The sequence below is a fragment of the Rhinolophus hipposideros genome (assembly GCF_964194185.1).
Source record: "Rhinolophus hipposideros genome assembly, chromosome: 20".
In the NCBI taxonomy this organism is placed as follows: domain Eukaryota; kingdom Metazoa; phylum Chordata; class Mammalia; order Chiroptera; family Rhinolophidae; genus Rhinolophus; species Rhinolophus hipposideros.
The window spans coordinates 6,701,183-6,723,217 of NC_138066.1; the positions used below are offsets into that span (position 1 = coordinate 6,701,183).

Sequence of the window (22,035 nt, forward strand, 5' to 3'; positions counted from 1 at the left end):
GGAGACGGTCAGAGGGACAGTTCCCACTGCACTAGACAGACAGGACAGAGTCAAGTTCAGAAACCGCAAAACATTAATCATGAAGTTATGCACATGAAGTCGTAGTTTAACATCAAGGCATGCAGGCGACCTCTGTTTGCATAAAAAAGTTTTGCAAAGTCACACCGTGCCACTGTATACAATACACAGCACATACTTACAAGGCAAGTTAGTACCAAAAAATACAAAAGATGGCATTTTGTCTTCCAAAGACTTCAAGGTATCTGTCCTCAATGTTCTTGAAAGGGATGAAAGCAGTCAATTATGTTCTTGAGCCCATTTTACAGAAGAGAAGCCAGAGGCACAGAGAGTTACAAAAGACGTACTACACTTCACACGACAATAAGCAGTTGGATAAGGAAGATAAGCAGGTTCTCTCATTTTTATTTTCCACACTAAATGAGGAATTCCGTATATTACAAATACAAATTTAATTTTGCTACTTAAAATGTATATATAGCCTACAGCTACAGTACTTCAAACAAAATATATGAACTGGCATTTAACTTATGTCCACTAATTATTTATAACATTTACATTAAATATTACTTCCCAGATAAACAAGAAAAAAAAATAACAATGAAAAATAAAAACAAGATTGAGACCAGAACTTTTAAATTTAAGAAAATTTTCCTTCTCTATCTCATTTCTATATTTTCATAGTTTAGGGATTAATAATCTTGCTTTTAAATCAACATCAGCATGTTTGCTCAAAAATGATATTTTTAAAAAGTCAAAATAGCCCAGAGACATAATTTGTATTTCTTCAAAACATGATATTGATAATTTTTGTAAAAATTTTATTACATTTATTCCTGTTTTTAAAATATAACTTTAAAAGTGTAGCTGTGAAAACACTAATTTGGGAGACAATTATTTTTTAAGACTTAATAATTCCATATATCTAAATTCAAAAAACAAGGACTTGGTAATTAGAGACAAACAGGGATGAAAAAGCAAATGACCCTCTGATTGGGGAAGATTTCCACCTACTAAAGAATTCTCACTATTAAAAGATTTAAAAACATTTTTTGTTCTATTTTTACTTGTATGGATATATTGGCAAGTGTAAATATACAAGCACGCACACTTACAAAACACTATTTTAAACGATGCCCTCTTTGCTAGTTTATTTTTTCTTTCCCTAAACTGGTTATATGGCTTTCTAAATTTAACATTTGTACAAATGTTTATATTTTCAACTATTGGAAAGCATATTACAGTCAAAATCTCAATAGTTATCAATTCCTGACTCTTAATTTCTAAAAACACTGCTGTAGCTACAGAAAGGATACATGTTATGACATGAACTGGAGGCCTAGCTGACGTCCCAACATCTGATTACTATCTAATACTCCATCCCTGACAGGATTATTATTAATTAGAATGTAGAGAGAATTCCTGGCACAGCTCTAACCTTTGAGATCATCAGCATGGCAGGGAAATCTATTCATCTATAAATCAGTGTTTAATGCCTCCACTAGTACAAAATAGAACATGGTGCTCCTGAAGGGCCTAACATGAAATTGATTCTGCCCCTGGATACTTGTCAACAGATGACAACACCTCCTCATGCTCTCTGAACATCTTATCTGAGTGACAGGCAGTAGGTAGAGTTTTAGAGCTGTATTGCAACATTTGATATGTGAGCACTTACTAAAATAAACCAATTCAAAAGGCCTGAAGGACTCAAAAAGGAGATTAACTACAAATACACCTACAAACAGCAATAGCTTCAAATTGATATTAATTCAATAATTCAATTCACGATTAAGTTGGAGAATACTTGATGATAATAATTCAAATCAGAGAATACTTAGTAACAAATGTCACTACTAGGAAAGTTTTTCTAATGGAACTTCAAAACAGTATATGAGGAAAAGATTTCTACCATTTGAAACAAATACAGCCAGGATTCTCTAATGTGAAGGGAGCATAATCATTTAAAATGGAACACATCGATGAGAATAAACTTCCCTTCCCTTTATAAAGCTGTCCTTAGTTGAAGGAACTGGAAAATGGAAGTGCAAAGGTAAAGCTGATTGTGCTACTTAAAATTCACTTATTGGAATATGAAATGTATTGATAAATGCCTTCAATCACAGGAAATTTTACTTATATCATAAATTTAAAAGTTAGATAAGGCTGATGTTTATTTGACCTCAGCAAACTTTTTTTTTTTCCTCATAAACAGTGGGGATGAAAAGCCCATGGAAGACCACAAAATATTTAAGAAAATCATCTCAAGGACTTTAACTTTTTAAAGAAGTTTCCTTTTCACCCAAATGTCAGAACTCATTAAAATCACTTTTGTTTCCTCTTATGGGGATATTGAGCTCTTTTACTTGTCAGTATTTTATTAACCTAAGTAATTACATACAAGCTCTTGGGACAAACTAAACTATACTCTTTGAAAATCAATGCAAATCACTTTTCCAATAATGAAGTATTTTCAAATTATTGTAAATTTTACTTCTTTTGCAATATACTGTAGAGAAAACACTTAAAATCAAAACAAGGATTACTACTCTACAAATATAAGTAGTTTGCATAGGGAAGAAATTTACACACTTGAAGCATAAAAAGGTTTTCTTAATTATTGTCCAAATCTGTATTTAAGGTTGTTTTATACTCCTAATTAAGTTTTAAAAGCAGATAAATGACAATAAAAACAGCATGTAGCTACAGGTCAGCCAAAATGACTTCAAAGAAGAGTCACTTAGAGACACAGGGAAAAGGATAAATTAAATTCCCAGTTCTCATTGGTTTTATGACTATTAGTGTTATATACATGGTTCTTGTCCAATTAAAAACAATTCCAAAGAGCTTCCCTGTTCTAAAACAGCCAGTCCAACTCATGCCATTGGCTAGAGCAGCCACAAAATCAGTTACTTAGGAATTGCACATGCCTTACGCTGCAGTGAGAAAGTTAACAAGCACCATAGGACACGCTTAAAAATTTACGTTAGAAATTGTCCTCTCCTACCTCGTGCACAAAACACAGCACTTTGAAAATAGTCCCCATCATATAGGAACACCAAGAAGTTTTTGAAAGCTTGCTTCCCTTCTTTCTGTGCAACGTGGCACCTAGAAATCAGTGGTAAAGTTGAATACTGGTAGCTTATATTTGGCCTTATTTGGAATACCTCAATTTTTAACAACTTAAATATAAAGTATAAGTACTCCTTTACTAATGTTGACCAACGTGCTTGCTTCGGTAGCACATACACTAAAAGAACTGACACTGACCAACTATTTAACTGTGGAGTAGGTCTGGCTGTCTTCTGACTTTACACTTGGGTCTTCACACTGACAAGATTCTCCTGCCTTATCCCCAAACCCTGCCAACCTGACCTCCCAACACACAATTTGTTGGTTCTCATCAGGAATGAATGGCTAACTTCACTAAGTATAAAGAACCTTCGAGTAGATTAAGACACATGGTTGTAATGGAAAAGGATTGGGGGGAAACTATGAAAACTAAATTCAGTGAAGGACTGGGGGTGGGAAGGGCAGAGAGAGAAGCAAAGAGCATAGGTGGAAATAGGCAGTAGCCAGTTTCACAGAAACTGATCTGACTGATCTGAAATGACATTCGTGTCATTTTTGTTTGTTAGTTTGTTTGTTTCTCTTCCTCCCCTAAATCTATTTTCAGGGGTCAGGAGAGAGAAGGAGAGGGAGAAAAGGAAAGAGTATAATGATCACCTAGTTGCTATTGGGGGGAAGGCTAGGATGGCTCAACTACAAAGAGAAAAGGAAGAAAGGCTGACAACACAATGGCTATGGGAGGAGTTGGAGAGGAAGCAAAGTAAGAAAGGCCCATAGGTAGGTCCACAGAAGCAGGTCATCAAGGAGCATTTCCCATAGGTGCTAACCAGACACCTACTGGATTGGGTAGTGGTCCCTGCCACTCTGATTCAGTTAACCCTTACATCTCCATGTCAGAGTTCTCAGATACCTAGTTGCTAGAGGCCAGGCACACACCAAAGTACCCAGGGCTCCCTTGAAATGACGCCAGTCTGTGTCTGCCTGTGTCCTGATGTGACAACTCCTGACTCACCAACAACCCAGAGTTTTCCTTCCTAGCAGCTGAAACGCTAAGGAAAGGTAAGGCACATGCCAAGCTCCACCTCTTGAACAATATGTGGGCAGAGAAGGCCCTCGGGTCACTTGATCGCATTCCTGCTTAGAGAAGGGGAAATAGGTCATCATTTACTTGAAATACTCGGCATAAAGAAAGATTGATGACGAGTCATATATGGTGTTAATTAAAAACAGTAGTTCCACAGTGTGTAGGGCACACGTTAGTTCCAAGGATTTGAGCATTCCAGGCAAAAAAATACAAGTCATCTGAAAACATGCCAATCAATAATCAAAAACTGCGGAATCCAGGAACCAACTTTAGAAACGACAAAGAGTTGAAAATAGCAACACAGTCAAATGTACTTACAAAATGTCTATCAATTTTCATACTTCTTTTTTGTTTGTTCTTGTTTTGAAATGAAGAAAATATACAGGGTGGGGGGGGGAGTGGAATGTGGGGAACAGAAGAAATGGGAAAACTGATGTGGAACGGCATGACCACCATCCCTGGCAGATGATGTCTCTAAATTCTCACAGGACAAACTCTTGTCAAGTTTCTACAGAGCGCAGCTGAGGGTTCAGAGGGCAGTGTAACAGGTGACAGCAGTAAGGTAGGTGACTCACATCCCTGCTGCACACGTTTATCTTTAGCTGCTTAGAGTAAGTTAGGAATAAGGTGTGAATATGCAAAAGTGAGGTCCCTGATCAGAAATTAGGGCATAGACACAAAGAAACTCAGCAAGCTGATGGATTCAATAACAGCGGAGGAAAACAGTGTAGGACTTTAAAGATTATTCTAGGCATTGATTAAAACAATTTGACATGGAATAAAATACTGCAAGCGATTAGTATTTTGGCCATTAGCGATGCAGTGTTATTTTCAATTTACCACCAACACAGATCAGATCAGCAGGAGGTATTTACTCTTCAGCAAAGCTGTGTGGGATGTGCTATCATCTGCAAGTCACTGAAACTCCTATCTCAATGACTGTGGCTCAATCTTCTACGTAAGCACCTATTAGCATCGAAGGTTACCAAAAGTATTTGCATCCCATATTTCAAGTACGTAATTGCCAAATGTCTTGTTAAAATGATATGATGCCAGAACAACCACTCGCAAGACAAGAAGGAAATCAAAAGCTCCCTGTGTTGACCTTGTGTATCAAGTGGAAACTGATCAATAGCACCCATGTGGAAACCCCAGAACTGGTATAGGAGCAAACGTATCACATGGGATCTTAGGTGGAACTCCTCTCTAGGGAAAATAAAAAGTGACACAGTGAACGTTCGACAGTCTTTCATTTACAATCAAAAGATGAAAAGAATAAGGATTATTTTCATTTATATAGCTATAATACTTTGAAAATGTGTCCAGCTCCCGGGATGTAAACACCAATGCTGCTCTGCCATAAACACACCCTTGTTCATTAAACATTCCTTGCTCAAGACCCCTCCTAAGGTTAGCGTCTATGAATAAACCCGCAGGGGAGTCCATCGCCCGCCTTCAGTGGGTGACCTCAGATCAACCTAAATCAGTCATGTACGGGATAGACGAGAAAGGGTCACACTCACATCCTCCATGCTCCTAGCCAACATTCTGATCCTTATAGACTGCTTTCCCAGCAGAAATGTCCAGAATTTAGTTCTCATGTAGAGTTGGAAAGCCCCATCATTGTGCTGTCACCTTCCTCTGGGGGCCAGGGAAACTTAGGCATTGTTACTTCCCTAATTTCAAAGCAAAGATTTTATATCCCACAGATGCAGCAAGACTCTTTTCCCTGCTGCACAGCTTTATCCTAGAGTCTTCTAAATAGATCACGAACAAAAGTGCCCACAGTGTCTCACAGGGCCGTCACTAATGAGGCCCAACCGATGGCAACATCGGCCAAACAAACAGAAAAACAAGCAAAGGATTTGGAATGCTGATCCAAGATGCAAAGTCGGTTTTCATATCAAAGAGTAACCGTCTCTGTAAAATCAGTTGTTTTAAATTGTAACAACACATGCTTTTACTAAGGCGGGAAGAAGGGATACTAATTCTTAATTGCCAAATCATCTAAGTCTTCAGAATCAATTTAGTGAACCCTCAGTTGTACCTTAGTCAAATTAATTAATGGTAATGCCTCCTATTCTTCTGAGGATACTGAGGCCCAATTAATTCCTTTTACATATCTTCTACTCATCATCAGAGAACTTGGGAGATCAGTTCCAAAAATATATGCAATATTACATCATGGGAAGAGCTGCCCCGAGGACAAAGTTAATGGGACAAACTTGATAAATCTTGATAAGGGTGGTATCATCTTCTCCCTCTTTATTACATCATCCCCCTGAAAAGGGCACAATGTTAATCTTCACATTAAAATTTTTAAGGGCCTACATATCATAAATGACAGATCATTACTTCAGTACCCACAACAATAAAGTGAGGTAAGAGGAGAAATCTGACGTATAACCAATTTCAGAGGCAAGGCCATAATACAACAAAGAATGACAGAAAATGTGCAGAAGGTATATCAAATATTAATTCACATGATCCTCATTTAGAGTGAGGTGTGGTAAGATAGGTTTCCTCTGAATAACTAAATAGGCTGGGATAAGCTCCTATATCACAATTCAGTCAGATTAACCGAGTGATAGGTATCCAGAACATTCAGAAACACATTAAGGGTTGATTCAAGTTCACCTACAGCAATCATTTCCAACCTGTCCCACTTGCACCCCAAAGGTCTCCTCAGAGCTCACACCCCAAGGACTTCTAACATGGGTAGGTAGTGTTCCCGCCTCCTATTCCTTACATAGACCAGAATAGTACTAATTTTGTCTATTTTATTTATTGGGGTGTATACACAATTCTGTTAACTAAATGAACCCACACTCTGAAAAACCACTACCCTGTTTCCCCGAAAATAAGACCTTGCCGGACCATCAGCTCTAATGCGTCTTTTGGAGCAAAAATTAATGTTTAAGACCAGGTCTCATATTATATTATATTATAAAAGACCTGGTCTTATATTATAGTAAAATAAGACCGGGTCTTATATTAATTTTTGCTCCAAAAGACGCATTAGAGCTGATGGTCTGGCTAGGTCTTATTTTCAGGGAAACATGGTAGGAGCAACAGCAAAACAAACATGTATATTAGGAGTTCTGACCCCCAACCACACAGGGACCTGAGTTCAAAACCAAGGCTGTCTGCCGGGCAGCCCTGTCACACCATTCCTGGAAGTGACCCGCTTAACACTTTTCACTTGCAACACTACACTATTTAAGAAACATTAGAAAGCATAAAATAATATACGGTCCAATCACTTGTGTATTTCTTCCTTAAGCCACAGGACCTAGCCAGTCAAATGAGAACGAAGACACTGGAATTCAGTCTGCATTTACAACAACATGGCCACGACTTCTGCACCCCACCAGCGATCTGGATAATCAAAGACTAGCTAGCTTTCGAAACTCAGCAGAACTGCCTAACAAAGCACTCTATACTATCGGAAAGAAACTTGCCCAATATCATTCTAGTGCTTTCAGAACAGTGTGCAAGACCAATGTTTAAAAACTAAACTGAACCTCCTCCAATAATGCTCACAGTTCCCCCGAAATTACTCACTGATGAAACTTCTGACAGAAATGGCAAGGTCCCCGCGGTGGCAGGGCAAACGAGCAGCCCACACATGCAGAGCCCTGCCTTCCCAGAGGGGCAGTACCATCCGCACAAGGAGACCTCCCTTACCAGCAGGTGAAACCCGACCCTGCTCAGGAAGGGCAGAGCTCTGGGAAGCTGACACCGTCATATAGAGGGCTCTGGTACTTCTCAGCAGGCCTCAGGGTTGACCTAGGTCTCAATCCCAGGTCAAGGACACTGAGGTCAAGACCCAAATACCAAGGAGAAGCAGGAATGCATGAATGGAGGTCAGGTTACCAGCCCAGGATCAGGACCACTTAAATCAATACAACAGAGGGGTTGAACAGTAGAGACAAAACATTGAGTGTTGAAGAAATAATACAAGTTTGGCAGAACACCAAGACAGGGAAAATACCTGAAACCCTTAAATACAAGGTCACATCACTAATTCAATGTGGCCTAAGCACCTAACATCCAACAGCCCATCTGTTTTTCCCAGTTAACTTCACAAATAGAAGACTAAAAATTCATTATAATGATCAACGGAGACAACCTTAACATAACACCTACCCCAACCTACCTGTCCAACATTAGATCCATTCTCCAAGGAGATGACAGCATTATCCCAGCATTAACCCTCCAGATAACAATTCCAGTGCCTTCCATCTTTAGCGACAGCCACTTCATTCCCTCATATTCCCTCTCACTTTTATTCTTTTCTACTCTCCCCCGTTTTTTCTCCCATAGCCTACAAATAGGAACAGGGCATGCATACCTTCAAGAAATCAATCTGGACACGAGTCAGTTAGAAAACAACAAGGAAGCTGGTGGTGTAGCAGCAGGATCTCCGCTGCAGGCAGGGCCAGGTGATGACACACTGTCAGGTCCTGAAGGCTCAGTCACTCCTCCCTGTTAGCAATGTGTTTGTCCTTCCACTCCGTTCCAGCCCATCAGCCTGAGCTGTGGCACTTCGCCTACTCTAACTCTTCACTCCTGTGTTCCTGGACTTGCGTTGACACCCTGATTCTGATCATCTGTGGCCCTAACTCTGCTGGGTCTTTCTCCCAGATCTGAATTTCTCTAACACTAGCTCAAAAACCTAATCCTGATTGCTTCTTCAAAGATTTGCTCTGAATCCTGGCTCTTCCCCATCACGATGAACCCTGCCAGAGAGCTAACCAGACATCCACTTTACTCTTCGAGGACAGGGATTGTGCATGTCTAATTTTTTTCATTTAGGGGTTATCCCAACATCACACAAAACGGGGTATTAAATAAATGTTACCTGCAGAGGATGCCAACCAAAGCCTGGAGTACCTAGACAGAGTTGAAGGTTGTCCTTCCTGAGCTTTAAAAGACCCTGTGATAACAATGGCTTTGCCCTCTGCAGCCTTATGACTCAGTCATTCAGCAGAGTTAGACAAACTAGTAGTATTACTCCCACTCACAGAAGAGTAAGGCCCACTTCCTCGGGGAGATGCAATTAAAACTGACGAGTTCAAATTTCCAGTTTCTTCGGTCCTAACAAAGACCAACCTCACGGGCAGCTTGGGGACTGTCCTCAGGCCACAGGTCAAAAAATTATTGTAAGTACAACTCTTACAATGTTATTATGCCAAATCGGATTTGTTATATTGTAACTGATTTTTAGATTAAGTCTTAAGAGATCATTTTTTCTGGTAACTAAGTCATCTTTTCAAATATTTCTTATGCGTAGCAAAATAAACTTGGGAAAGGGCTCCTTCAAAACTGCAAATGAGGAATAATACTAATTTTTAAAAATCAGGCCAATTCCACAGTTCATTTTTATACCAATACTGCAAGTAAATCTTAAGGACAATTTCCAGGATAAAATTACTATCTAATAAGTAATCCTACTACAGTCCCAAGTGCACATTAAAACGGTAGGACAGTGCTACTTCAAGTGTATTTCGCATTTCACCAACAGCAATGGGAAACTCACAGGAGTGAATCATTGCCTCATAGTTCATTTAAATCTCCAGTCCGAATCTTAGAGCTAAATACAGTGGGTGCTCAGTAATTCACTTTCTTCATGTAAAATATCAAATCTAACTTCTTAATCATACTTTGCCTCTATGTATTTCTACTTGTCGATCTGGACTGTGTGCCTAAGTAATGAGGGAACAAACTCACTCAGGTGTGATGAAAAACTAAGTTTTTCCAGAGACCAACAATAAATATATTTTACACTTTGTAGCAGATGGCACATATCAGTCACCAAATTGGCATCATATTTTAATGTATATTAATACAAAAACACTTACTCTTCCAGTGTTACATGAAATCATGGAATCTAATGGCACCCCCATCGATACATTGATTAACATGCCATATTATAACCCTCCCCATGCTGAACTATCCTGTTTGCTCAAGAATTCAAGGTGATAAACAAAGCTGAGTACAGATGTGACTATTAGCAGTCTGTTGGTCCCATGACTGCCTTAGTATACCTAAGAGTTGGGATTTTTAATAGCATTCCAACAGGGGCTCTCAAAATAAGGTCAGATCACAAATGGCGGACAACAATTTCTATTTTTCACTCTTAAATTCCTTCGAAACTTGATTAAGCATTATACAGTTTCAAATGTTATCAAATTAAGAAAAGAAATGTTAACATCAAAATGAACTACCTTCTTTATTTACCTTTAATAAAGCCTATTAAGTATAGCTAAAGTCAATCCAGATTACTAAACAAATCATGATGTTTGTAAACACAGTGAAGCACACATAGCATAGACTGAAAAAAGCAGGACACGACCACTGAAAAGTACTTTCCCTAGTATCGGGAGGAAAGTTTAGAATTTTAGTTAAATAGGATAGATTTCCCTTAAGACCCAGCCAAGTAAAAGGGGACGTCATGCACAGGTAGCAGGGCAATGCAAAATTCATCCAGAACAGTCTAAATAAGATGGCTTTCCTTTCACTTACACTGCAGTGGCACAAAATGAAAATAGAGAAATCATTTCATATTCCAAGAAAAATATTTTATTTCAACATAAATCCAGAGCAGAGGTCTTAGCCTTTTCATTGTTAGAGGTATACGGATATATGCAAAATTCTGTATATGTATGCACCTTCCTGAGAAGAAAGTGGATAGTTCTAATCACACTGTAAAAGAATATCACCCAAAACAAAATTAAGAACCCATGGAGAAAATCACAAAATTTTTTTTCCCACCATTAATTTCTCATTTAGTTTTATGTGACCCAGCAAAGAAAAATGATCAACAATGAAGGAGGCTAAAATAGCAACATTTTGCTCACAATAAACTTCAACACACAGGTAGCCTTTATATTAATATGATACATAACCACTCCCAAAAATCAAGTAAGAAACTGAGGCTCCTCCTCTCATCAAGCCACTTTAAGAAACTCTCAAAAGAGGGCATTAACAGGCTGATGATTAGCTTAGACGGTCTGCAAACCCATTCTCAGTTCTCGCAAACTGGGGCATTATTTACTGCCATAAGAATTTTAAGTTCCATGAGAGTATGGCCATATCTTGCTTTTTTTTCTTTTTCTCTTTAAATTGCCCCCCACCCCGATTGTCGATTTTCTTAAAATATCTTACACAGAGCAAATATTCATTAAACATCTGAACAAATTACAATTACATGGGCCCAGTAAGAGTTAGATGGAAACCATCCGTTCATTACAGGTACCAACATAAGCCTGCCAGGTACAGTCTATGGGCCAATCTCCATTTCCGGCCATTCTTAATTTTTTTTTTTAATGAACATATTAAGTGACATGACACGATAAGGACAGAATGTGACAGCATTATCAGAAGGTATGCATTTCAATACAACTTTCAAACCAGGGAACAGGGCAGTACTGAGTGCAGATGAAATAAACAAACAGAAGCCGAGCCGGTCAGGACCGAGTAAGGTTGAGGTTAGTGGCAACAGCATGTGCGTGGTTTCCGGGAAACCGTCAGTAAGACTGCTGTTAGCCCTAGCCCCGCACCTTGCCCAACCCAGTGTGCTGCCTCCTCTTCCAGCTCCCGCCTGGCTCAGTGCAGCACTGCCCTGCTCCCAGGGGTGCAGCCGCCCGGCCTGAGCTCACCTTGGCAGTGGAAGGGCCTGAAGTTTAAAACACGTTAATGCATCATGCTGGAAGTGCAGCGAACACGCACACTTCATACACTCGTGTTTCCAGAGCAGTGGAAAACGTGCCACCGACAAGGCAGCCTCTTACAGAACACTCTCAAAGCATTCGAAGACACAATTTTCAAAACACCCACAATTACCACAAAAGTAAGAACAGAATAATAGTGGTATTACTGCACCAAGAAATTGCACCTAATGAATTAAAGAGCCAAAAATAATTACGGGCATCACCTACTTTAACTGCCATTATTTGCCCACTTGGTTTGTGGACCATTTTGTTGACAGAACCATAAGCTCCTCGTCCAATTTCTCCAAGGTCTTTCAAGTCCTCTGCAGTGAAATCCCAGTGCTGTTCAGGGGAGATCTTCAGTTTTCCTGACGATTCAATGCTGTGTGTTCTCAGTCTCTCTCTGTTAAAATATTGGGAAGCAATTTTTCCACATTTTAAATAGGTTTTGACTTTTTTCTTTTAGCTAGCACTGATTAATGTGTTGGAAATTTCTTTTTTCATCATTTACTAAAACAGTCTGACTTCCAGGTTTGGGGAGTTCTTTTGCTTGCATTATCTTGTTGGGTTTTTTTTACAAACTGAATTAATTAATCAAGGCTTAAATTTAGGTAATCAATAAACATAGCTTTAATGGGATTTATAAAACAAATTCCCACTTCTTGAAGAAACAAATTCTGCAGCCCAGTTCTCATTTCCAAATATAAGATCTTTATCAAATTCTGCAAACTGCATTCATTATCAAATGCAGAATCCCAGGAGCTACAGACCTCATTTCCGAAAAGCTCTTATCCTACCTTACACAACATTAACTATCCCAGGTGCTCAGTCAGTACAGCTGGCTGTTCACAAACTTTGCTGCACATGAGAATCACCTGGGGATATTTTTAAAATCCTGATGCCCAGCTATCACCCCATAGCAATTAAATCATAGTATCTATGGATAGGAGGCAGAAAACAGTATTTTGATAGATCCCTAGTGACTGGCAAAGTTTGGGAAATGGCACCTTTGTGCACTGCCCTCTTCATGCTAATGCCATGCCCAGGCGGGAAAACAGTTTAGTAAATAGTCAACTGGCTCCAAGAGGAAAACTCATATGCTATTCAAAATCGAAACTTTTAGCCATTGTTCAATAGATAGAGTAATTGGGTGGAAAAAATGATTCATGGACAAAAGTGCTCACTCATCACAGATTTTCATTAAATGAAAACATCATTCCCAAAATTCCAACCTGGAGATCAATATATTAATTTCTAACCATGCTTTGTAAAAACAAAAAAAAAGCAAATCCAATGAAAAAAATGTAAAATCAATCTCCTCTCTCTCTCTCTCTCTCTCTCTCTCACACACTCACACACACACACACACACACACACACACACACACGCAAACGTGCACGTGACCCCAATGTGTAGGAATGAAGTATATTAAACTAGAGAGCACAACATACATAAAGAAAAACATTCCACTGAATAGCATCTACATTTTTCAATTTCATATTAAATGATGGGAATCTATTTTAAAATCTGATCTGGTGACACAAGCAAGAACAATTTATGTGCTTGGTTATTTACTTTTCTTCTTCCAAAATTTATGAATGTTTCTCAGATTTTTTGTTTTTTTGTAGTTACTTTTAAAATAGCTGCAAATTCTAAATATTTCAAAATATTTAGAATTTTAAAACTGTCCCACCAGAATAACCACATATACTAGTATTAATAATAACCAAGATTTGGTCAAAAGGTACAAACTTCCCAGTTATAAAATAAGTCCTGGGGATGTAATGTACAGCATGGTGACGATAGTTAATAACACTGTATTGTATATTTGAAAGTTTCTAGGAGAGTAGAACTTAAAAGTTCTCATCACACACACACAAATTTGTAACTATATGTGATGATGGATGTCATAACTAGACTTACTGTGATCATGTCACAATATACACAAATATTCGATCATATGTGATACACATGAAACAAATATAATGCTGCATGTCAATTATACCACAATAAAAATAAATAAAACCTCTTCCCAGTAAAAATAATGATAATAATACTAATATCTCAAAGATTAATATGCCTTGTCTAAATAACTTAGTGAACTAGCATTACAAATGCCAGATTCTCAAATCATAACATTAATAAGTCATAATATAAGCTTTCTTTCATACAAGTTCGTTCAGGTAACAAAATACTTTCACCAATATTATTTATACTGTAGCATCTAGAATCACAAGAAACCCAGAAATCAGAGGCATAAGTGGCAGTCAGGTAAAACCTGAACAGACTTTTAAGATGGAAATCAGGTCTAGGCAAGTACATAGGGCCTAGTAACTAATTTTCTCAGTAATCTTTTTCATGAAGTAAACAAATTAAGCCAGAAAATACTCTAACATAAAGAAGTTATACTATAATGACTATTGTTCTACGATCATTGGCAAGTAAATACCATCTCTACAGCGTGGTGAAATATACAGTTCCAGACTACTGCTGAGGATAGCTGAAAAAAGGCAATTAAATTTACATGTAAATTAGAAGCAAAAGATGAACAGGAGTTCCATTTTCTCAATTTAGACAGGAAAATAGTTCTGAAAACCACAGAAAAGCATGCTATGGATTGTCACCAAGGTATGCTCATAGAGTCTTCATGTTGGGCTGTCAATCTTTTCAGTGAAGCTGAATCAATTTCGCAGCTATCGTTTTCAGAGTTAGTCCAACCGTGCTGGCTTCCAAAGGACTGTACAGACACAGCACTCGAGTGTCTAGATCTGGAAGCCAGACCTGAACCTTCACCACTAAACTCGAGCAGTCAATTACTGAGGCAACTGTACCAAGTGGTCAAATAAATCCTTGCAGTTTTTCATCTTAAAGCAGATTTGTTAAACAAGATTTAAGTGTTATTTCTACCAGACAGTACCAGAAATTCTTAATCATTTCATTATTAATTTCTTACCTGAAAAGTTCAACTCGACTCCACAAACCTGTAAGTTATCCCCCAATGCTTTTGCCCTATCAGTAAATAAGTTCTGCCTATGAACATATATTTACTCTTACATTCCTTCTAAAATGTATGTTAAGTACTCTATACGGGCAATTCTTAACCAAGACATCCCATCATTCACTTTGTTGGGTCCACTCAAGAAACAAACGAGGGACTGAGGTTCCAAGTTTCAAATTAACCCAAGTCCGAGACAGGCATACAAACCTGACCCCCTATCAAACCCTCTGCATAAAAAAAAGTCCAGTAGAAAAAAAGTCCACAGAAAAATGAGTAACAGCCTCCTCTGGATTTAGAGATCTTTAATATGAAAACAAGTTGCAACAGTTTTCGTTGTAATGGGACTTGTAATTAGACTATCAAATAATACACATTCCAGTTTAAAAATCAGCTATACACTTACATCTTGTAAGGCCTACAGATCACAAATCCAAATTAAATAGTGTATCTCTTGAATACAGTATTTCAAACAGTATGCATTTTTGGATAGATATTAATATCAGGGAAGCTGTTTAAATATAGACTGATGTTACCATTCAAGTATTTTCTTCTATAAAAAGGTAAGTAGAATTTTAGTGACAATAATGAACTTCGGTGAATTACAGACATCAGCACAAAGAATTAAAATCTGAAAAAAAATCAACCAACTGTATTAACTGATTTGAATCAAATTTGAAAAATCCACTCATGGACATATTGTATCTTACCACGAGATTCACAGATTAATACTATAAATAGACTGCGTGGATGTCCTATGTGGCTAATATTTTCATGTTTCTTTTCAAAAGACTACACTTCCTAGATTTATAAAGGGATGCCATATGAATGACTGGAAAACATCAAAGATTTTAGGAGTCACATCTCCCAATTGTTGAAGGGAATGCCTCATCTTTCCATGCAGAGGAATATGTTCTCTCAGCCGAGCCCTGACTGACTGATTAGTGAACATGGGAGAAGAAAGTGAACACATCAGTTCAATCCTCTCTCTGAAAGCTAGCCTGCCTAATGAGAGGGATGCTATGGCTGTCCCTCAGAGAGCTACCACGTCTGGGTGGGTAAGTAATTATCTGAGGGCAGGGCGAGTTAGCAAACTATCCTGGCCTCAAATGTAGAGCTACACTTCCAAAGTGATCAAGAATAGAATGAACCTCATAATCTCTACCTGTTTGGCTCCTGCATCTCTCTCTGTTGGTTCCAAACTCTAATGGAAAAGAGGCTTTTTCATTTTGTACCAGACTGTCATATAATCAAGACCCATAAATTGTTAAAAGTTTTAACAAGTACTGCATAGTAATAAGCCTAAACGCAATTATGCAATTCCTAGGGTTCAAGAGAATAAAACAATTTCAATGTGACCTAAGATCTTTCAGGCTCCAAGAGTTTCAGAATTATGTAATAGACCCTGTAACCTAAAGCAATTCCCATTATTCCCCTCGTAGAAGTGCACAGAAGAACATAAGGAAATATTTTTGGTGACACTGAGTTATACCTGTAGCTTGCAAGTGCTACTTTATTCCACTTTTGCGAGAAGTTCACCAAGAGTCTCAAGGGGCAACAAGGGATCATGTACAGTCTGTAAATTGGAACATCTGTCCTCAGACAACTTCTAAACTACGTAGGAGGCCTACAGGGGGAAACATGTGAATAGCAGAAAACACACTCATTGGGAAGATTGGGGTAAAGGAAAACCAGCAGCAACGTCAAGTTGTATTTACTTGCTGATAAATATTTACGTACAGTTTGTTCTCTTTTTTCTTTAGAAAAAACGGTTCCCCAACTTCTCTTTGGGATATCACTTTCTTGAGAATAGGGACTATAGTTTATCAGAAATAGTAATTCCTAAATATCCCTCATCTTTCTTTCCTAATTTCCTATGCACAATTTTATAGAGATTATCCTTAGCTGCCGTCAGTGAACACTTCATGGAGTTCCAGCTCCCGGGCCCTGGTTATCAGCCAGGGAAACTTAGCCAAGAGCCCCTGTGGCCATTACTACCAGCTGCCACCCGATACCATTCTCTTCTTCTTAATGGAATCTTTTTTATTTGAGGCAGCAATACACCCAGCTAAAAGGCTACCCTTCCCAACTGCTATGGACTGAACTGTGTCCCCCCCAAAATTGAAGTCAAAGCCCTATTCCCCAATGTTACTATTCTGTAGACAGGGCCTAACGGAGGTAATTAAGGTTAAATGAGGTCAGAAGGGTGGAGTCCTGATCTTATAGGAGTGTTACTGAGAGTTGCTCAGACAGGAGAGTCTCTCCCCCACCCTCACCTGCACAGAGGTCATGTGAGCATCACTTACAAACCACGAAAAGAAACCTCAGAATGAAACCGACCCTGTCAGCACCGTGATCTTTTCAGTCTCCAAAACTGTGAGAAATATATTTCTGTTGTTTAAACCACCCAGTCTGTGGTATTTTGTTATGGCAGCCCCAGCAGACTACGACGCCAACCGTCCTTGCAGTTCGAGGCAGCAATATGAATGTAGTACTTAAAAGGAACTGACTCAGCTGGAAGGAAAGTTTCTTACTTTCTCCCCTTTCTCCTTCTTCTTGCCTGATGACCCTCAAGGCCCTTGAAAATGGAAACCATTTACTGAGAATGAAGGAGCAGAAAATTAATGCACTCTGGACTCTGATGCCATCAAGCCACTACACCAACACTCAGCCCGCCTATCTCCAGACTGCATCTCCAGAGAAGTAAACTATCTTGTTTAAGCCATTATTTGTTTTTGTCACTGTTGTTTATATGCAAACAAACAAACTTATTTTTAGCCCCTAAACAGTATTTTGTTTCCCAGGGATTCTCACAGAAGGAGGTACTAGCCCACACCAAGCACTGACAGTGATGGGAGGGTTGGGGAGGGAAAGAACAGGCAGCAGTTTGGTCATCACGGTGACTGGGAAGGGCTAGGAGCATTTAGTGGCTGAGGGATAATGGTGCTAAATGTCTTGAAATCCACAGACCAGTTCCAGACAACAGGCCAAATCTACTTCCTTGAATAAAATCCTTAACTCTGGTGTCCGATTTCTTAGAGCCTATCTAAACCCCATACCTAATAATTATTGGTTTCCAGAGACTAGCAGTTCCATACTCTAGCGAAAAGAGAAAGGAAGAAAGGGAAAGAGGACAAGAGAAAGAGAGGGAGAGAGAGAGAGAGGAAGAAGAGGAGGAAGGAAAAAGGGGGAAGGGAGAGGGAGGGGAAGAAAAACTGACACAGATGCTATGGGCATCCCCAAAAAGTTAAATGTGTTCATAAATGCAACTTTTGTAAAACATGCAAGATTATAGGTAGAATACTTAATATACAGCATGAATCCATACAATACAGGCCTCATTAAAACATACTTCAATGTACAGAAATAATTTTCTGAAATCAGGGCATTATCTGGTCAAATTAAATCTGAAAACTGTAGTTTTGATCTAACATTGTGCACTGAAGTCCTTTCTGAGCACTTTCTCTGATCTTCTGGATAGAAATGACCAATTTGTCCATTTACTATTTAATATTGAGTCATTGCTAGATTACTCTGCCATCCTTTCAGTAACCCAGACTAATCTATAAATTTCTGAAATCCTACAGATTCCAAAATAACCAAAGAATTGTGACATAATGTTCCAGAATGTTAATCAGAGACTGGGCAGAGAAAAGCTTTCTTTCTTTCTAACATGTCTAATAACACTGTCTGGGCTTTGGGTGGGTGGACTTGTTTTTCTGAAGCAATATAGTGGTACAGCCAAGGTTACCTGTGACAGCTCCAGTCCCATCCTCCATGCCCACCCCTACCCACCACTAAATTCAGTGTTTTGCAAATTCAGCAGCAGTGCAAGTACTTGAACCTCTTTATCCAATCAGATTACCAAATTCTAAATCTCTCTTAAAGCTGCACAGGTAAACAACAAATTTTAAAAAAACACACAATCATAATCTAGGGAAAACACTGACAATTAAGTATATCCTTTGTAGCCTTCTGTCCTGTGTATAGGTTACAAAGTGACCTACCCCGCCTATTACGTCCAGACCTCACTTAATACATTTTGACCTCAGTGGTTACTGTAATAGGGAGTCTGCACTGACTCAGCTACACCAGCAGCAAAGTGCCCACTGTGGCCCGTCAATAGCACCCTTTTCCTTCCTGCCACCCTGAAAGGTGACTGGCGTTAGGCCACTGTTCGACAAGTTGCATTTTGACTTACAACTCTCAGATATTTGGTAAAAAATGTTTTGTTTTGTGTGTTGTGTTGTGTTGTGTTTTGTTTTGCTTACTGCCTAAGATAAAACCCCTGAGTCCTTCTTGTCCAGGTTTTGGTTTGTTGTTACCGCCACTGCTAAAAAGTTCTTCACCTACTGACATATGTATTAACCTCCATCCTGAACTGCATATATTTCTCCAAGGTGTTGTTTACCTTCCCATTAGATATGAAGGCAGCAGAGTATCAGGTAAGAGACAGCTGTACAAGGAGGAGAACCCCATAGATATGCAGGGGTCCCTCCTGAATCAGCACACACTTATCAGGAACGTACACAAGCCTGAGCAATGAACCACCTGAAAGGTTTAGAGGGAACAACTCCGAGGCTCAAACAAGTCCTGATCCTGGCCACTAGCGTGGAAAACTCCACAGTTCATGGGGAATACCTCAGAAGGACCTGGTATCACCTACCAAAGCTAAAAAGCAAGACCTAAAAGGATCAAACTCTTTCCAAGTAACTTAACCAAAGAACAAAGCTCAAACATATTTGTTAGAATTGAAAAAGATCCAGCACCCAATATCTGGCATGCAATGTAAAATCACCAAGTATGCAAAGAAGCAAGATAATATGCCAGAATGAAGAGAAAAATCCATCAATGCAAACTGACCCAGAAATGACTGAGATGCTAGAATTAGTAGACAAGGAAAATGAAATGGTGTTTATTACTGTTTTCCGTATGTTCAGGAAACTAAAGGATGAAGAGAATATGTTACTTAAACATGGAATTTATTTTTTTTAAAAAATCAAATGTCTAGATATAAAAACCACAATGGGGCAGGATGAAACTTTTTTGGAGGCTGATAGATATATTCATTACCTTGCCTGTAGTGATGGTTTCATGGGTGTAGACGTGTCAAAACTTACCAAATAGTACACTTTAAATATGTGCAGTTTATTATAGACAATCATACCTCAATAAAGTTGTTGAGAGAGAACACTGTCCCTGGCCCCGCTCTTCTTGTGTAAAAGGGACCTGCATGTCTCTAGTTCAAAACATGTCTACAGTTGGAGACATCCAGGGCTCCAGGTATAACCAATCGCAGCACTCACTGCTCCAGCGGCAAATGTCCCATCTTCTCCCTGATCTCTAATACTGTACTCTCAACTGACAGTAGCAAATACAAAACACAATTCTCAGTTTACCTTGCTATTACAACCCTTCTGCATACTCACCTACAACACTACTCAGCATGATCATACTTCCCAGGTAGATATGTCTACATCCATTTCTCCTCCCTCTTCCCATCCCTCCCACAGCTATTTTCTGGGAGGTCACGCAAGGGGATGAAGACTCTGCCTGAGACTCCGCGCGGCTCCGAAGGGACCATCTCGCCGCAGGCATCTCTGCAGGAATGCTGTAAGAGAAACCCTGAGGAACGTTCTTTCTTTTTCTGCCTGTTATTATATTTGAGGTCCTATAGAGTTTAACATTAAGTTGTCTTAAGTTTCTGTTTCATATTATCATCTTTGTTTCTTAATAAAATTTTAGCAGGACGCTGCTACTCACAGATTTTGTTCTCCAAATCTGAAACTGCTTTCACAAAGTCAGAATTTTACTTCTTGACGCAAATAAGAATGAAGAGTCTTACCCACATTTCATTCATAATCTGTAGCTGATTTTATACTATTACTATATGAATTGTCTTTTACACACACTACTATGAAACAACTACAGACTCAAACTTACTTGTATTATTTCTGGGGTACATTTGTCCAAATAAGTCAACGAGAAAAAAAGATTATATTGAAATGTTTTATTAACAGACACATTTAGAAACATATGTTCTTAATATATAATATACACACTTGTAATCTAGGGTATTTTTTAAGCCTTATAGTGCTTAAATTTTAGTTTGTATGAATTATAATCAACCAGCTTAATTTAATGCCAATCTGTGCTTTAAACTTTATCTCATTCTATTGCCTTATGTTTACTCTAAATGCCTGCCAATAGAAAAATAAAAAGTTAAAGTCTAACTGTAGCTGAATTTGAATCTGTAAAGCTATTTAAAGCTTAAGCATACAATTCAACACGGTGGCACTTAATGCATAAAATACTTTGTTAAAGGAGGAAAACTTTCAATCCCAGGCTTCCTAACATCTCAGTTTGGTATTCAGGGTACACATACCACAGACTAACAAAATTTGATTAGAAAGGAAACACAGACTTCATCCAGTCTTGTCCTTCCAGAAAACTCTGCCTAAAATTCCTAGGTTGGGTCGTGTTCCTCCTCTGTACCCATGAATGTTGAAATCAAGAAACACCAGTCCTTAGCAAATTCTGATCAGCCGTCCCAGTAACATTTTGTAAAATTACATTAGGTTTGGTATTGCTTATACCCTAATCTGAACCCACATCTAACTATTTCTGCTTAATTCTTCTGATGATTGTCTCCATGAAGTCCAGACGTTTCATTTTAAGGGGCACAGGTGGGGACCTAGGCATTAGGCCAGGGCCCCTCAAACTACAGGATCGAGGAGGGATTTCGCTGCAGCTCCCGCATCCACACTGGAATCCTATCTATGTGACTCTTCACTCTGGGCACATATCAGTTCTTCAACATTCCCAGATATACCCCAATAATGCCAAATGAAACTTGCAAGGAATGCAAGGATAGGTATGTCCTACTGTGACTACGGCTTACAAATGCGCTCGGATGATAAGAGCAACACAGTACAGACCTTTCCTACCTAGGCCAGTAACAGTCTGTACTCCCATAACGACAAAAAGGTTCTCCAACCAGAGTCAAGCCTCAAACTCACAGCTCTGTGTACTGCTGTATACATTCGACATTACACACACACACACACACACACACACACACACACACACACACACACACACATTTCCTGTTTTCATAATCTAGTCTAATCCCTCAGAACTCCAATTCTTATTTT

At 38.8% G+C, this 22,035-nt stretch overlaps 1 protein-coding gene across 8 annotated transcripts in view; it reads right to left on the bottom strand.

The window, feature by feature from the left end:
• Nucleotides 1–22,035, bottom strand: part of MAP2K4 (mitogen-activated protein kinase kinase 4) — a 113,058-nt gene that overhangs the window by 34,822 nt on the left and 56,201 nt on the right. For 7 of the 8 annotated variants that reach the window (XM_081028571.1, XM_081028570.1, XM_081028569.1 and 4 more), the window contains one exon: nt 12,115–12,289. The exons of the other annotated variant lie outside the window; for it this stretch is intronic. In XM_081028571.1, the coding sequence (XP_080884697.1) occupies nt 12,115–12,289 (175 nt within the window). The remainder of the gene's footprint in view (nt 1–12,114; nt 12,290–22,035) is intronic. 8 annotated transcript variants of the gene reach the window in all.